The 17168-nt window shown below is 47.6% G+C and overlaps 1 protein-coding gene across 1 annotated transcript; it reads right to left on the reverse strand.

The window, feature by feature from the left end:
• Window positions 1–1533: 1533 nt before the first annotated feature.
• Window positions 1534–2676, reverse strand: LOC103597960 (testis-specific Y-encoded-like protein 5). Its single transcript, XM_008581849.1, has one exon. It carries the CDS (start codon window positions 2674–2676, stop codon window positions 1534–1536), a length of 1143 nt encoding a protein of 380 aa, XP_008580071.1.
• Window positions 2677–17168: the final 14492 nt, after the last annotated feature.

Raw genomic sequence — 17168 nt, forward strand, 5'->3', positions numbered from 1 at the left:
GTTATGTATGAAGCTCCTCAGGGCCAGGAATAAGGTGAGGAGATCAAGACAGGGCTGTACACATGCAGGGTTGGATCCTGTCTTTATTTGAAATTTTGTTATTTTGTGATTCGTGGATTTTTGTCATTAATTTGTATTGTTTTAAATATTGCAGTAAAATATTCTTTATCTTGATTCCTGAGTTTTGGCACCCCCTTCCATCTTGCATATTTTGATATTTGGGGGATGTGGCACTGAGCAAAGCAAATCCCTGCCTTCAAGAGACACACATCCTAGTGGGGGAGGCTGCCAATAAAAAGATAAAAATATATGACACTTCTGGTGCTAAGAAAAACGAAGTTGGGTAAAGAGACACAGAGAGATATAGGACTAAAAACAGTATCCATCTCACAAGAGTTGGTATAAAGATTAAAAGAAATGATCCATGCAAAGGGTCTAGCACAGAGGCTGGCACAGTAAGTGCTACATAAACACTGGCCATTAATGCGATTTTCTGTGCTGGGCTCAAGGGGCACACAGTTATAGACACCAGAGCTCTGCCCTCCAAGAGTTGGCAGCTTGGGGCAATGTTACACAAACTGTGTGTTGAGACCCGCTGGTACAGGGGTTCTTAAATTTTGTGTGCCATGGGCCCCCAGGGAAATCTGATGCAACCCACAGACCCTTTCTCAGAATAAAATAAAATACATAGTAAAATAAAGTGCATAAAATAAAATACATAGGTTTAAAAAGGAAACCTATTTTATTGAAATGCAATTATCAAATTATTTTAAAATGTGCAATATAGTAACACATGTACTTCTTTATTAACAAATTAAATAATAAGGGCTAACAATGAGCCTAGTAATTACTGCAATTTTGATGTGGTGAAGAGCATAAAAGATATTTTGAAATATCTGCAACAACCATAATGAGATATAAAATAGTCTGTGATTTTTTTGTGGTGATAATGTCACCAGAACTGGTAATACTACGATTTGTTGTATGTATTCACAATGAATTTGTTGTATGTATTTCAACTAGACATCAGTGAAAATACAGATACAGAGTTTTGTCCTATCCAAGTTCATAGACCCATAGTATGAACTCCTGCACGAGGGGCTTTGAAATCTATTTCATGGGTTATGACTAGTACTTTTTTTTTTCCTTTTTGTCTTTTTTTTTTTACTGACCGGTAACGGGATCGCAACCCTCGGTGTCGCGCCCGCACCACGCTCAGCCAGTGAGCGGGAACCGGTCTCCACATGGGATCCGAACCCTCAGCAGGAGCGCGCACTCTCCAATGCACCACCAGGCCGGCCCAATGACTAGTACTTTTTTTTTTTTTTAACAGAGATAAAAGTTTTTATTTTTCCATCATGCATGCAAGCTTACACTATTTGTACTGTTTAGGAACAGAGAAATTATCAAGTACAACAACCAGTTACTGATTACTCTGAGGAGGTTATTTTCACAGAACATAACATTTTCCAAAATATATTTCCAAGACTAAAGTTATGAGAACATGACAAGCTGTTATCAGAATCCTAACAGTCACACGAGTGGGGGATTGGGCCACAGTTCCTCGTTGATTATCTCAACAATCTTGTCAGACTCAATGGAGCTGTGGTTTGAAAACCACCCAAAGAAGCTACGGTTGTTTTCTGAGTTTCCCTGGCTTAGAGACTGGAGATCATGCCCTGGGAGCCACTGGATTAGAGTGGAACGAGACACCACCTGACCTGAAGGACCACACCCATATTCCTTGATGAGCACCTTATTTTGGAAATAGGGGTTGCGGCCGAAGTAGAACTTGATTTTGTAGCCCAATCTGGCAAGGCCAAGCTCTTCCACCTCCAAGCTGTTCAAGTAGCTGAGTACCTCTTTATCTTGGCTATTCAGAAAGGATGATAGCTGGGGGTGGTTCTGAAAAGCTTGCCTCCAGAAGCCAGGGATATTCTGGATCAGGAGCTTCCTCCGCTCTAAGTGGTGCAGTCGCAACTGCCCAACCTTGCGCGACAGGCGAAGGTAGGCCCTGTCCGCCTGGGCGTTCATGGTCTCCAGCTTCAGCTGGACATTCTCCATAGTATCCATGCTGCCTTCTGTCACCGGGGGCCCTGACCCTGCATTCTTCTCCACCTTCTTTTCCTCCTCCATTGAGACGGAGGTACACTCCCTGGCCGTCCCTTTCTTCGGCTTTCCACTAGCTATGGCCTGAGGTGCCCTCCCCACGGCACTATGGGTTTCTGGGCCCTTCTTCCCAGCTGGGCCACGCCTATTTCCGATGCGGGGGCCATTTTTCGGCCTTCCCACGGTTCCCGTAGTTCCCACGAAGACAGTGTCTGTGGACAGGCGCTCTGAGATAGAAGTGGCCTTCCCCAGGCCGGGCCTGGTCGCGGCCTGCCCTTGGTCCCCCGCAGCTCGGGCCCAGAGCGGGAGGCCACAGTCCACGGGGGGTCGGCGGGCAGCCTCCTCCCCGGGCCGGGGGCACGGCGCAGACGCAGCGGTTTCCAGGCCACCCCAACCCGCGCCAGCCGGCACCTGTGCCACCGTGGTGTCTTCCTCCAGCCTCTGGAACTGTGGAGGGTCCGGGTGGTGCGGACCGTCGTCAGGAGAAGCACGGACTCGGGCTTTGGCGTGGCCTTTGCCTCGGCTTTTGGCGCAGGAGTTCTTCCGACCCTTACTGCGGCCGCTCATGATGGCTGCGGACAAGGCTTCAAAGCCACGCTCCGACTCCGCCCCCCGCGGCGCCAACTTCCGGTCTCTACCGAGCGGGCCTCTTCATGGCAACCGTGAATTTTACTTCCGGTGGTTGTCCTTTCTCTTACGATTCTGGGACAGCTGCATCTGGCACGGGCCTCAAGCTGCTTCTACTCATGGCAGAAAGTGGCAGGCAGCCGGCGGGTACAAGCAGATCACATGGTGAGAGGAAGCAAGAGACTACTAGTACTTTTTTAATGAAAAAAATATAATAGACTGGAGTAAAAATAGAAAAGAATAGGATAGGAATCAGCACACATTGCTCATAAAAAGTTAAGTGCAGAATCATGAAACTTTCATGTCACTTGTGCATGTGTGTGTGTGTGCGCATGTGCACAGGCATGCTACAGGCCATGACACAAAATACACTTCTTCCTGCAACTCATGGTCAAAAATATCTGAGAAACAATGGTGTGGGGCAAGCTGGCCCAGCTCAGCCACTGCCACAGTGCAGGCGCCCACAAATACCCTGTCCCTGCCTCTGAGCTCCTACCAGCCTTGGTTTGGCCCCATCTGCCCTCCAGCTCATGCGTGAATATGCATATAGACCCAACCTCAAAAAAGGCCATGCTGTCAGTGGCTAAACAGCCGTCCCTCCTCCTCAGGGAGAGGAGCAGGTGTGACAATGCCCATGTTCTGAGCTCATGCCCTGTTTGTGGACCTGTCCCTGCGGATGGCCACATGGTCCCACAGCAAATATTAGGAGCGCTGTTTGAGCACAGCCAGCTGGCGGCATGTCTGGAGGTGCCCGGCTGCAAGAGTTCGGAGCTAATTAAACCACCTCTGATGAAACACTGCAGGGAACTAAGGTCGGGTAGATATTGCTGAGCTTTTTCTGTATGCGTGTACTTCTTGCTCCCAATCCTGGCTATTGAAGGGGACGATCTGGGAGAAGAGACAGTAATCATAATAACAAAACCTCAAACGGAATCTACGCTCCAGTCTCCCAAGCGGAAAGGACTTTGACACTGTGCAGATGGGAGGTGAAGAAACAAGGATTCCATTGTCAGATGTTTAGGCAATTAGCCCTGTGCTAATATGCAGAAAATCACTATCGGGGAAAGATGGGCTTTGAAGGAGATTTCAAGCTGCAGCTCAGCCTAGTGGTTCAGAACAGAAACTTTGGGGTCTGAAGCACTGAGTTCAAATTCTGGCTGCACCACGTCCTTGCTGTATGACCTATAGCAAGTCACTTTCCCTCTCTGGACCTTCGTTTTCTAATCTGTAAAATGGGGAAATAATAGCAAGCATCTACTTTGAGGGGGTTCTGGGGTCCTCAATGAAAGGATGTAAAGTGCTTAGCCCAAGAATGGGCATACAGTGAGTGCTCAGTAATGGTAACTCTTATTGTTACCATCTTTTTTATTCTTACTGTGGCCAGGGCACAGTTCTATTCCCTAATGGGGACTTATTGTCCAGACTTAGCACCTCACAGAGCTGGAAATCACGGAGAACATAGAATCATATTAGTTAACATTTATTGAACATTCACTATACACCAGGCACTGCTCCAAGCACTTTATATGCATTTGTCAACCAATTCTTAGCAACAACCCTATGAAATCACCATCACAGGTGTCATCATGAAATTATCATCATCAACAACCCTGTGAAATTACCATCATCCTTAGTTTACAGATGAGGAACTGTATTGGTTATCTATTGCTGCATGCCAAATTACCCCAATATTTATTAGCTTAAAGTAATAATAAACATTTATTATCTCACACAGTTTCTGTGGCTCAGGAATTTGGGAGTAGCTTAGCTGGACAGCTCTGGAACAGACTCTCTCATGAAGTTGCATCAGGATGTCAGCAGGGGCTGAAGTCATTTGTGACTTAAAGGGCTGGAGGATCTGCCTCCAGGATGGCTCCCCCACATGGTTGGCAAGCTGATGCCAAGCTGTTGACCGCAGGCCTCAGGTCTTCACTGCATGAATCTCTCCTCAGAGTTTCTTGAGTGTCCTTACAAGATGGCCGGTGGCTTCTCCCTGAAAGAGTAATCCAAGACAGGAGCTATAATGCCTTTTTTTCCCCAATTTTTATTTTTATGGTGGCAAAATACATATAACATAAAATTTACTGTCTTAACCATTTTTAAGTGTGTAGTTCAGTGGTATTAAGTACATGCAACCATCACACCATCCATCCCCAGAACTTTGTCATCTTCCCATACTGAAACTCTGTGCCCATTGAATAGTAACTCTCTATTCCCCTTTCCCACCATCCCCTGAAAACTACCATTCTATTTTCTTTTTTTTTTTTTTTTCCCTTTTTGTCTTTTTTCGTGACCGGTAACAGGATCGCAACCCTCAGTGTCGCGCCCATACTGCGACCAGCAACGGGATCGCAACCCTTGGTGTCACGCCCGCACCGCGCTCAACCAGTGAGCGGACCGGTCTCTATATGGGATCCGAACCCTTGGCGGGAGTGCCGCCACGCTCCCAAGCGCCGCACTCTACCGAGTGTGCCACTGGGCCGGCCCAATTTTCTGTCTCTACGAGCTTGACTCCTCCAGATACCTCATGTAAGTGGAATCATATAGTATTTGTTTGTGAGTGGCTTATTTCACTTAGCATAATGTCCTCAAGTTTCATCCATGTGGTAGCATGTGTCAGAATTTCCTTCCTTTTTAAGGCTGAATAATATTCCATTGTTACAATGTCTTTTTATTACCTAGCCTTGGAAGTCACATGCACTGTCGTTTCCAAAATATCCTATTGGTCACACAGATCGGCCCTATTCACTGCAGAAGGGGACCACCCAAAGAGTGAATACTGGGAGGTAAGAATCATTGGGGACCACCTCAGAGGCTGGCTACCACAGAACTGAGGCCTGAGAGGTTTAATGATTTACCTCAGGTCACCTAACAGGCGAGTGACAGACCCAGGACTTGAGAGCTTGTTTAGAAGTTCTAGCAGGGGAGCACAGTTACTTGTATATCCTTGACCAAAGAATGGTCCTCTCCTCTATAGGGAAAGGTTGCCTCTTCGACCAAGCATGCAGCTTCGAGAAGAACACACGTGGAACAGTGATGGAGGAAGGGGACACCTGCCTAGTCAGCCAGATCAGCCAAATCGACCCTGGCAATCAATGGGGTGACAGATGTTGCAACCAGATCGCCCTCACATTCTAGACCCAGGATTTGACAGATCACATGACACCGGGGTGTTGTGTAACCACCCTACAATATCCCCACCCCTCACACCTTGGCATGGCTTCCACTGGTGAAGACAGAGACACCAGAGGTGGGGGGGGGGGCCAGTGGTCATGGAGACTCCCTGAACAGAAGGTCAGGAGGCCCAGGTTGGAGTCTCAATTCTGACACTAATTCACCATCTGACCTTGGGCAAGGCACCATCCCTCTCTGGTCCTCAGCAACCTTCATTGTCAGGCAGGGACAATAATAACTACTTCTCACGTTATTGAGGTAAGTAAAGAAAACAAACACACAATACAATGCTTAGTCCACAGACAGATATGCAGAAGTAATACATTTCCTTCTACATTGTTTTAAATGTTTATTTGTTTACTGGGTACTAATCTCATGTGGTACCCAACTGGAAAAGTATAAAAGGATCTGCAAGGAAATCTCCCTCTCACTTGGTCCTGGTCCTTCGGCCACCCGGTTTCCCTCCCAGAGACCACCACTCTTCCTAGCCTCTTGTTGAAATATGACACTTCTGTTTTCTTAAAACAACCTACTTTCCAAGGACCCGCTGAGTGGGAGAGAACATAAGCTCAGCCCGTCTTGGGGCTAAGAAGCTTGGGTCTCACCTGGTGGCGAGGCATGGAAGGTGGAGCGGGGCAGAGACTTCTAGTCATCCGTTATCTAGCCACATGAGTGACTTTGCAGACGTCCCTTGTGCCAAGCATGTAGAATCTTGGAGCCAAGTAAGGGAAGGAGCTGGGATTTGAACCCAGACCCGGAGTCCAAGCTCTTCAGCACTACATTACTCAACTAAGCTCAGGGAGTTGGTCCTTGCAGCATTAAGGAGAACCTCAAAATTGCAAGCACACAACTACTCAACAATGATGGATAGCGCTGCTTCTCACTGGAATAAAATGCATTACTTAAAATTTTAACTGTGGACAGTGTGGAGATATTTAAAATTCTTAAGTAACAATGCAAGGTTAAAAATAAATAAATTCTAGACACAGCTAAGGCACCACATCTTCCAGGAGGCTTTCCTCATCCCTTCCCCCGTCAAAGGCTAGATCAGGTGATTCCTTGGGGGTCCTGGAGCCTCCCCCATCACAACTGTCATGGCACCAGGCTCTCACTTCCTGTGGCTTCTGTGAGGTGGTTAACCCAGCAGATGCAGGGGCAAGATGGTGTGGGCTTAAATCCTGGATCCTCTATTTTCCAGCTGTGTGGCCTTGGGCAAGTTACTTCACCTCTCAGTGCTTCATGAATGGGTATGAGTAACAGCTAGCTCTGAGGGCTGTAGTTAGGATTAAATGTGTTGTCTCATAAAATCCTTGTCACATGCAATAAATATTAGTTTCTGTGGCATGTCCCTCTCTGCACCAGACTGAGCTCCATGCAGGCAACAATATTGTCTCATTCTTCCCTGCATTCCAAGCACCCAGCACAGAGCCTCCAGTGGGATAGGCATTCAGAAAGGGTTTGCTGAGCCCATATCCTGCAGCTGCTGCAGCAGGGCCATCTCCATCAGGCCTTCCAGCAGGCACTGACAGCCGCTGACTTGAACCTGGTGATGTGTGTGTATGAAACTGTGGACCCAGCCCAGGTTTTTGAGCAGCCACCTTGCGCATTCTCCCAGCCCAGGCTCCTTTCCCTCATCCAGCAGCTGGCATCTGACCTTGGCACTCAAACTGACCTCAAGCTCACACTACCTGGAAGAGGCTGTCATGCACCTGGACCACAGCAACCCCATCATGCGGGACCACATGAGTCCCATGATGGCCCCGGTGCACTAGAAGCTCTTCCAGTTCCTGCAGGCTGAGCCACACAACTCACTGGGCAAAGCAGCCCAGCATCTCAGCCTCATGCTGCATGGCCTTGTGACCCCCAGCCTCTCTTAGCAGCTAAGCCTGTCTTGCCCAAATGTGGGTGGCACTGTAGGCCAGCAGACAGGACTAGGCCAAGGCAGGATCATGTCTGCCCTTTACCTGCTCAGACCCCTACCTCTGGGGTGTTTGGGGTGGGGAGGCGGGAGCACTGGCCATGGTCTATATGTTGCAGTAGCCAGCAGGTTTAGGCTGGGCCCACAGCAGGTATTATGCCTTCCTGGGTTCTGCTATGCCTGGAGCATGACACCGAGATTATGATACCACTTGAGTTGAGTTTTCTATGTGCCTTTTTACCTCCAATTTGGATCATTTTGTTTTTGAAAAACATTGAGAAATTCAATTAAATGCTTTTGAAATAAAATGGAGTATGTGTGTGCAAAAAAAGGAAGAAAGAAAGAAAGGATTTCCTGAATGAATCCAGGCATATATTCCACAAATATTTATCGAGCACCTTCTCTGTGCCAGATCCTAGGGAGACAAGGTGAATGAGACAGATGTGGTCTGTGCTTTCTAGTCTCCTAGGGGTTTATAGTCTCCTGGGGGGAATAGCCAATAAATAAATAGGCAAATAAGTAAAGAAAAACATAGGCTATTTCTCAGTGCTGTGGAGAAAGTGAAACAGTGGTGTGATACAGAGTGACTGGGGAGTGTTACTCCAGATGGGCAATCAGGGAAGGCCTCCTTGATTGACAGGAAGGAGCTAGCCCTGGGAAGAGCTGGGAGATCAGCCATCGTCAGGCAGAGGGCACAGCAAGTGCAAAGGCCCTGAGGCAGGAATGCTCTCAGGAGGCTGTCTTGGCTGGAGAAGGCAAGTGAGGAGAGTGGTGGGCAGGAGGTGGGAACAGTCAGCAGGGGCCCATGGCACAGCACTGTGTCAAGCAGGATAGGAGCCTAGAGCTTCCTCTGAGAGCAGGGAGCAGCCAAGCAGCTGTTGGGGGGTTTACACCAGGGAGCAACACTGTCCTTGCATCCAGGATTCCCCACATACTGAGAACAGTCCCAGCCTAAATCTGGAGGCATCTGCTTCTCCAGGCAGCATCTGAGCTCAGCCTGGAGTGGTTCAGCCCAGGAGTCGCTACCATCCATCCTTGTCGGCTTCCTCCTGAGTCAGACTCGATGCCCCATTAATATAAATGAGGCCCTTGGCTGACTCAATTTCCAGATGACTTCAGACGTTCAAGATCTCTATTCCAGGAAATGTGAAATTTATGTAATGAAAATTAAAAGAGAAACTGGGGAAGCAGCTCCTTAAGTGCCTGCTTCCCGGGTAAGTGAGCCAAGGTCTGTCATCTGCAGAAGATGGATGAAGGTGCCACCAAAAGCTGCTGGAAGCCTGTGACCACCAGGGAGGCAGGAAGCATGTAGCAGAGAAGCCCCCAGACCCCCTCCTTTCCCTCAAAAAAAGAGCCATGATAATAGCAGCTCACGTCCATTGCTACATGTCCAGCCCTGTTCTGAGTGCTTTACTTACATGGATTATCTCATTTAACACTCATGGCACCATGATGAGATAGGCATTACTATCTTCCTCATTTTACAGATGGGGAAACTGAGGCTCATACAAGTGTTGGAGAAATGACTTGATCAAGGTCACACAGCAAAGGAGCAGCCATAATGGGACTCGGGTCTATTTTACTAATATTCCCACTGACCCTCTTGTCCAGAGCTCAGCCAATGTGGAATAGCAGAGAGGCTCAGGAGTCAGAGAGACCTGGGTTCAAATTCAAGCTCCAACTACTAACCTAATGTGACTGTGGACCTGCCACTTACATTCTGAGAATCAGTTCCTTTATAAATAGAGTCGCTTCTCCACAGGATTCATCTCTGAATTAGAGGAGACAATGTATAAAGATGCCAAGCACAGGATTTCAGCTGCACTTTCAAACTAGTTTAAAAACAACAACTGTAAACTCATAGAACTAAAAAGTCTTAAGGTGACTGACTTCAGGTATGGCTGGATCCAGGAGGCATCGAAGATGACTTAAGGGTTCAGTTTTTCTCTCTCTCCATGTAGTGGGCCCTCACTAGGTGTTCCAGGGTTACATCATTCTTACAGCTAGAAATCTTGGTAATAAAAAGAGCTCTTTTTCCCTATGGGGCAGCAAAAGTCCCAGGATTCACTCTGATTGGACCACCCTGGATCATATGCTCATCCTATAACCAATCTCCATAACCAGAGGGATGGACTATGCTGATTGGGTCACCTGGGTCACATGCTCACCCCTGCAGCCTAGGGAGGGGTGCAAAAGCCCAGGTTGAACCACTTGGACTACAAGGGGGAAAAGGTAGGTTCCTTAAAGGAAAACTGGGGTTCTTTTACCAGAAAAATAGGGAATGAGTGCCATGCCAGAACAAATACCAGATGGTGCTCCTGGCACATAGTAGGCCCTAAATAAACATATGTTCAATTGAATGAACAAATATCTACCCCCAGAGATGGTCATAAGGATAAAATGAAATAATGTATGCAAAGTCCCTGGCAAGTAGTACTCAATAAATTTTGCCTTAAAGGAACAAAATGTGCTCAAATTGGGTTTGGATTCTGATCACATGCTGCTGAGCACAGATGCTGGAAGAAGCCAGAAGGAAAGGCTTCCCTCACCTCAGCCAGGCCTCCTCACATGCATTCTCCATCCCTGGGGCAAGGCCAGGACTAGGGTAAGGAGAGTGAGGCACTTGCCTTGGGTGGTAAGGGGACACCACAAAACTGAGTAATCAAGATAAACATTTTAATGCAATATTTTTTAAAAACCAACATTAATGAAAAAATCCATGATGAACAAAATATCAACATTTAAAGACATTCATATACACACATTTGCATATCATTTATATCCAAATGTCCAGACACACACACATATGAAGGTTCTCCCAGACATATTTATATATATATATATCTACTTATGTGTATGCACAGGGCCACTGCATTGCACAAATCTAGGGGCTCCCATTTCATTGCAATCTGCATAAATGGCACCCCTGAATTGTGAGGCACAGCCTCTGTGGCTGAACACAGCAGCCCTGAACACGAACAAACATGTACGTACATTGCCACCCACATGTAGATGCATAACCACCCTACACCACCATATGTGTGTCACATAATGTGGCACATGCACACATGCCAAGACATAACTGCACAATATAGTCACATACATGCTCACTTTCCTGCCTCAGGGCCTTTGCGTTTGCTCTTCCCTCTGCCTGGAGTGCTCGTGCCCCGAATAACCATGTAAATCCCTCTTTTGCCTCCAAGTTGTGCTCAAAGTCACTTTCTCAGTGAGGGCTTCCCTGACACACTCACATCCTTACCCCTTTCTAAAGTTGCAACACACACACACACACACACAACACACACAGTTGGTACCCTCCAGCTCTGATTTGTTTTTCTCCTTAGCACTTATTACCACTGACATCATATGTAATCTTCCTTTTGATCATATTTAATGTCCATCTACCCCACCAGAAAGTCAGTTCTACATGGGCATAGGTTTTTGCCTGCTTCGTTCACTGCTTTACCACTTATTACCACTGACATCATATGTAATCTTCCTTTTGATCATATTTAATGTCCGTCTACCCCACCAGAAAGTCAGTTCTACATGGGCATAGGTTTTTGCCTGCTTCGTTCACTGCTGTGTTCCAGCCTCTAGAACAGTGCTTGGCACATAATGCATGCTCAATAAATATTTGTTCACTAAATGAAAGAAGCCAGGGAAGTGGGGATCCCTGAGAATGATTGAGACCAAATTTCCCACTACCCCAGGAGAAAGGCAACCTAAAGGTGATTTCAAGAACTAAGGCACAATGCAAGATACATTCTAAGTGCTATAAGAGTATTATTTAGTCCTCGTAATGGTACTGTGACGTACTATTGTCCATCCCCATTTTACATAGGAGGGAACTAAGGCACTGAGGGGTTAATTCATTTGCCCAAGATGTCACAACACAGAAATGGCAAAGCCAGGATTCAAACTCTGGTAGCCTGGCTTCACACAGCCCAGACTCTATACACAAACACACACACGCACGCACGCACCTATACACACACACACACACACACACACACATACACAAACTTATGTAACATCGCCAGGCCCTTTTAGCTTTTAAGCAGCTCTCAGAAATGAGAACTCCCCCCTTCCTCCCAAGTATGCGTTTGGGTCCCCTCCCTATGCCATTGTCCCTCCCCCCCACCCCCATTGTCCTCACTGCATCCTGGCCAAGCGCAAATCTTCGTCCCTTGTGACGCAGGAAGCTGTAGGCAGTCCAGTTGTCATGGTGACGGCCACCAGCCCCTGTAAACAGTCTCGCCTCCCAGCTGTTTGGCTGGCTCACTCCTACCACCCTCAGGAGCTGTTCCCTGGGCCTTACTCCCCACTTGACCCTTTCTGGGTGGCTGGGTGAGCCAAAGATCCAAACGTCTATCCTGTTTCCCACTTGGGGGACCACAAGAGGCTTGGAAGAAGAAAATCTGGGTGCCCACCTCCCTCCCAGCCTCTTCTTGGCTATGCAATCTTGAGCAGTCCCTTCCCTTCTCTTTGTCCAGGTCTCTTGTCTTAGCCGTACAGGTGGGCATAAGGAGTTAATGAGTTCCTGCCTTCCTTCATTTATTCAACAAATAATCATCGAGCACCTACCATGTGCCAGGCAGTGGACACAGTGGGGATACAGCAGCGATCAAGACAGACCAGGTTCTCAGGCAGATAGACAAGAAACAAATGCTGAGAAGAAAATAATATAGATGATTGTGTATGACTAGGGGGAGCAGTTCAGGGGCTACTTTTCTCAGAGTGGCTAGGGAAGGCCTCTCTGAGGAAGTAACATTTGAAAATGAGAAGACAGCCATGCAAAGATATGGGAAAAGAAGTATGCTAGAAAGCAAATGCAGCATGTGCAAAGGCCCTGAGGCAGCAATCACTTGGCCTGTTTAAAGGACAGCAGGCCCTTTCCTCAAAACGATGCTTATAATTCTAGGAGGACAGGCCCAAGGTAGGAACTCTAGTGCTGCAGGTGGAGGGAGGGAAAGTGAACATTGACAAGGGATGTTGCTCAAGATGGTGGGAGGAGTGACCTCACAGCCGGCTGCTGCAGGTCTAGCTTCCAGAACCTACAGGAGCAGCGCAGACTCAGGGGTCTGAGCTTCTGCACCAGGAGAGCATAAAAGAATAGCAATAACAACACAGCATGTTCTAGATGCTTTACATATATTAACTAGTTTAACCCTCACAACCCTAGGAGAGAGGTTACTGCTATTCTCATCATCTCCACTTAACAGAGGGAAAACTAAGGCAATGAGATACCTGCCCCCAGTCAAATGACTATTGACTGGCACAGCTAAATACATACCTGGCTGCAAAGCCCATGACCCCAACCGCCATGCTAGAATCTCTGTAAATGAGCAAAGGGACTTGGCCAAAAGCCTCCAAGAGTGGTGGGGCAGTGGCGGATGTGCCCTGTGCAGAGCACTCCAGCTCCAGCCCATTGTGGCAGCATGTGGAAATGCAGACCCACCATGGCAAGATGTTCTAATTTTCCAAAATAAGCCATACATTTATGTGAACTCTCCTAATTTTAAAATGTTGACTGGTTTGTTATTTCAAATATCAGGCAGTCAAATAAAACATGGCTTTATTGTAGACTTCTTGGTGGGACTTGCTACATAATTTTCAGAGCCTGGTGCCAAATAAAAATGCAGAGCCCCTTGTTCAAAAATTAAGACTCTCAGGCCAGCAACGGCAGAACATCGAACCAAGCTCAAGGCCCTTCTGAGCGTGCAAATGCCCAGGTTGCATGTGCATGAAGCAGGCTCTGCCTCTAATGCAGGCAACTTCCTAAATACCTGTTGAATCAAATGGAAGGGAGGGAAAGAGGAAGGAAAGTGAGCATGCTTCCCAACACCTACTATGCAGCAGACACAGATTTATAAAATAGCTAACACTTGTAAAGCACTCACACGTGCCAGGCACTGAATGGATTAATGCATTGAAACCTCACACCAGTGCTTTACATGCTATACGATGGTGCTATAATGATTCCCATTTTCCATATGAGCAAGTTCGGACCCAGGGAAGTGACATCACCTGGTTATTGCTAATGCTGCAGGGAACTGATCTGGGTGGCAAGGGCTGAGGGAGAACAAATGGGAGAGGGGGGAAAATGAGAGGGAGAGTGAGGCAAGAGGAAGAGAAGCCACCCCAGTCCCGTTTCCCAAGCTGGGCTGCACTCAGGTCTCTGCCAAGACCGTGTGGAATTCAGGGAGGCCGCCGCACCCCAGAGAAGGGCCCGTGGCATTTCTGAATCACGGTGCCATCCGCCCCGGCTTGGCTCTTCTCCGGCGATCCAATTACTAAATGTAGCCGCATTCTTTAAAAATGTCTTTCCTCTTATGTAATGCAATAGTGACAAACGCCAAACAGATGGTGCTGTGACAAGCTTTTTAAAAGTTGATTAGGAGCTCATCTTTCAAAATTAATGTATGGGCATTTAAACGAGCTTCAGCCGGCCACAAAACTCGATCAAGAATCCATACGGGACGAATCACTTGACGGACTGGCCATGCTCACCTCCTTCCTGGCCAGGGTTTGACATGAGAGTTTGGGAAATGTTAATAACTTGGGTGAGGTTGACTTGTGAGCAATGATCAGAAGACACCTGGTTTGGATTGGACAAATGGAGAAATACCTCGGACCTCCCAAAAGTCCAAGAAGCTGGCCCCTCCTCAATCTATTCACTGAGACCTTTTTTTTCACACTTTTGCGTTGTCTTCAAGAGAGCGGACCATCTCTCCCTGCCTCCCAGAGGGAAGTGGGTTAGTCACAAACCATGTCAGATGCTGCCAGCGAGCTGTTTCACCCCCACTGATACTTCCTCAGTGTTCTGGGATGAGATCATCTCATTTGGAGCCAATTATAGATGGAGAACGCTGGGGATGTGCAAAGAAACCTCCCTCCCACCATCACTGGCCGTACCCTGCAGGGATGGGCAGGAACAGGAGGCTGGATGTCCAGTCCCAGGTTCAAGCCCAGAGTTTGTGAGTGCCACACATTCCTAAGCTACAGCTAGGATGCTGGGCTGTTGGCTAGCTGAAGTCTGTTGGCCTCCAAAGTTCAGAACTGGATGAGCCCTTAGAGATCATCGCTATTGAGATGAGGAAACTGAGGCTCCGGAAGGGAAGTGGCTTGCTCAGGGTCACACAGCAAGTTGGTAGCAAAGCCAGATAGATGAATCACAGCTCCTCCACCTCCCATAAGGAAGACCATTGTCTGGAATATGCCCAGCCCCCACTCCTGCTGCTTCTGATACCAGCACCCTGAGTTTTCCCAGAGGAATCATCCCTTCCCCGACTGACCCCTCCCCCACTTCAATGATGAGTACCTGACCCAGCCCCGGCCAGTCAGAACAGTCCGTCCCCCACACCACCCCCATTGGTTCAAGAATATGAACCAGAGATGGAAGATGAGCCGGGTCAATAAGCAGCAACCCCAGGACTTTAGCTGAGGCTGAGGGCATTGGAAATGAGATGCTCTCTTCCCCTGAGTGATGCTAAACTGGGAGGAAGAAAGCCTAGGGCTGTTGGCAGCCACCTATGCCACCATAAGGTGCCTCCCAAAGAATAAAGCCAACACAGAGGTGGGCAGTTCAAAAGAAAGTGATACAACAGCTTCAACTTTTAAACCCCTGGATCTAGCCATACCTGAAGGCAACCCTATCCTGGATATTTTAATTATACAAGTTAATAAATTCCTCTTTTTGCTAAAGTTGGTTGAGTTCAGTTCTGTCACTCATCCCCCTTTGGGGGATGACTAATAGGGCCTTGACTAATATAAAAATTGAAGGGCCTATGACATAGGCCAAGCCTCCAAAGTGTCACACTGTGTGCTTCTTGGATGGAGACACCTCCCCCTTCCCAGCAGATTCCCTGACTCCCTGCATGAGCTCCAGCAACAACCTGTAGAAGGCATACCCAAGGTAAATGCACCATTTCACGGTACCCAAGAGATGGCTCTGCCTTCTGGGTACCCATAACTAAGGTGTTCCCCACCATAGATTCTGCCTTCCTATTTGATCAAGAGCACAGGCTTTGGAGTCCAGTTCAAATCCCAGCTCCAATATTTCCTAATCATGAGAACTTGGGCAAATCACTTGGTCTTCCTGAGCTTCAGCTTCCTCATTTGTAAGTGGGGAGAAGATCGCCTGCCTACTTTACAGGGTCTTAGAGGAGATTAAGACAGGCACAACTATTTACGTGCTAAAAAAAATGGTAGCTACAAGAGATTCCAAAAAGCATATACTACAGAGCCTGGGCAATTGTCAGGCACTTATGGTCTGCTTGGAAAGATAGCACCTACACACATAAATCTATTTCCACATAAAACAGCCTCCTACAGCCAAAACAAGTATAGGGGTAGAGGCAGGGAATGTCCACTTCGAGGGAACCCATTCTGGATGTGAGTCAGGCAGCCCCTTGCTGGCCTCCTGGCTGGTCCGCTCCCCTCTTCCCTGAACCCTTTCTGGATGTGAGTCAGGCAGCCCCTTGCTGGCCTCCTGGCTGGTCCGCTCCCCTCTTCCCTCCATCACCCCAGCTCCTCACCCCAGACCAGCACACACAGGTGCTGCCGAAATGTTCACCCAGTGACTCATTCACACTCCCAGAGAGTGGGAACAGACAGTGATTCCCAGGAGCACCCAGAGTCCTGATTTAGGAAGGAGGATCGGGTAGCAGCAACATTTGGGCTGGTTGCTGGCCAGCCCCAAGGACAGCTGGGAGATAAATGTCTCCCCCAACCCCATGGGAGGGAAGCCTTACCAGCTCCCTCAGAGCAGAGGGACTGAGTCACAATTCCATACCCCCCAGCCCTGCCAAAGTTCTTTATTCATTACAATGGGGCTTCCTGAACTGGGAGGCTCATATTTGAGACAGTCTGACACAAACCCCAGATAGGGCATTAAATAATGACTCCAATACTGATCCATACTATGAGACAGATGCACCTTGAAAACATTCTGCTAAGTGAAAGAAGCTAGTCACGAAAGGCCACATATTGTGTGATTCCATTTATATGAAATGTCCAGAATAGGCAAATCCATAAACAGAAAAACCTTAGTGGCTGCTTAGGGCTGGGGGGCGGGGGGTCCGAAGAATGAGGAGTGACAGCTAATAAGTACAGGGTTTCTTTTGGAGGGAGACAAGTCTTTGAGTATACTTAAAAGGATTGAACTGTACACTTTAAATGGGTGAGTGGTGTGGTATATGAATTATATCTCAATAAAGTTGTTAAAAATATTAAAAGCAATTGACTCCCAAGGGGAGAAAATTAGCCCCCTTTCAAATCTCTTCTAATTTTTCTAATTTGTCAAGGAGCAAGTCTCCACTGGGTACTGGTGTATCCT

This window comes from Galeopterus variegatus, unplaced genomic scaffold (assembly GCF_000696425.1).
Source record: "Galeopterus variegatus unplaced genomic scaffold, G_variegatus-3.0.2 Scaffold2473, whole genome shotgun sequence".
Taxonomy (NCBI): domain Eukaryota; kingdom Metazoa; phylum Chordata; class Mammalia; order Dermoptera; family Cynocephalidae; genus Galeopterus; species Galeopterus variegatus.

Bases quoted from the DNA above. Each gene is read 5' to 3' on its own strand.
- LOC103597960 (XM_008581849.1), bottom strand. From the start codon at position 2,676: ATGAGCGGCCGCAGTAAGGGTCGGAAGAACTCCTGCGCCAAAAGCCGA.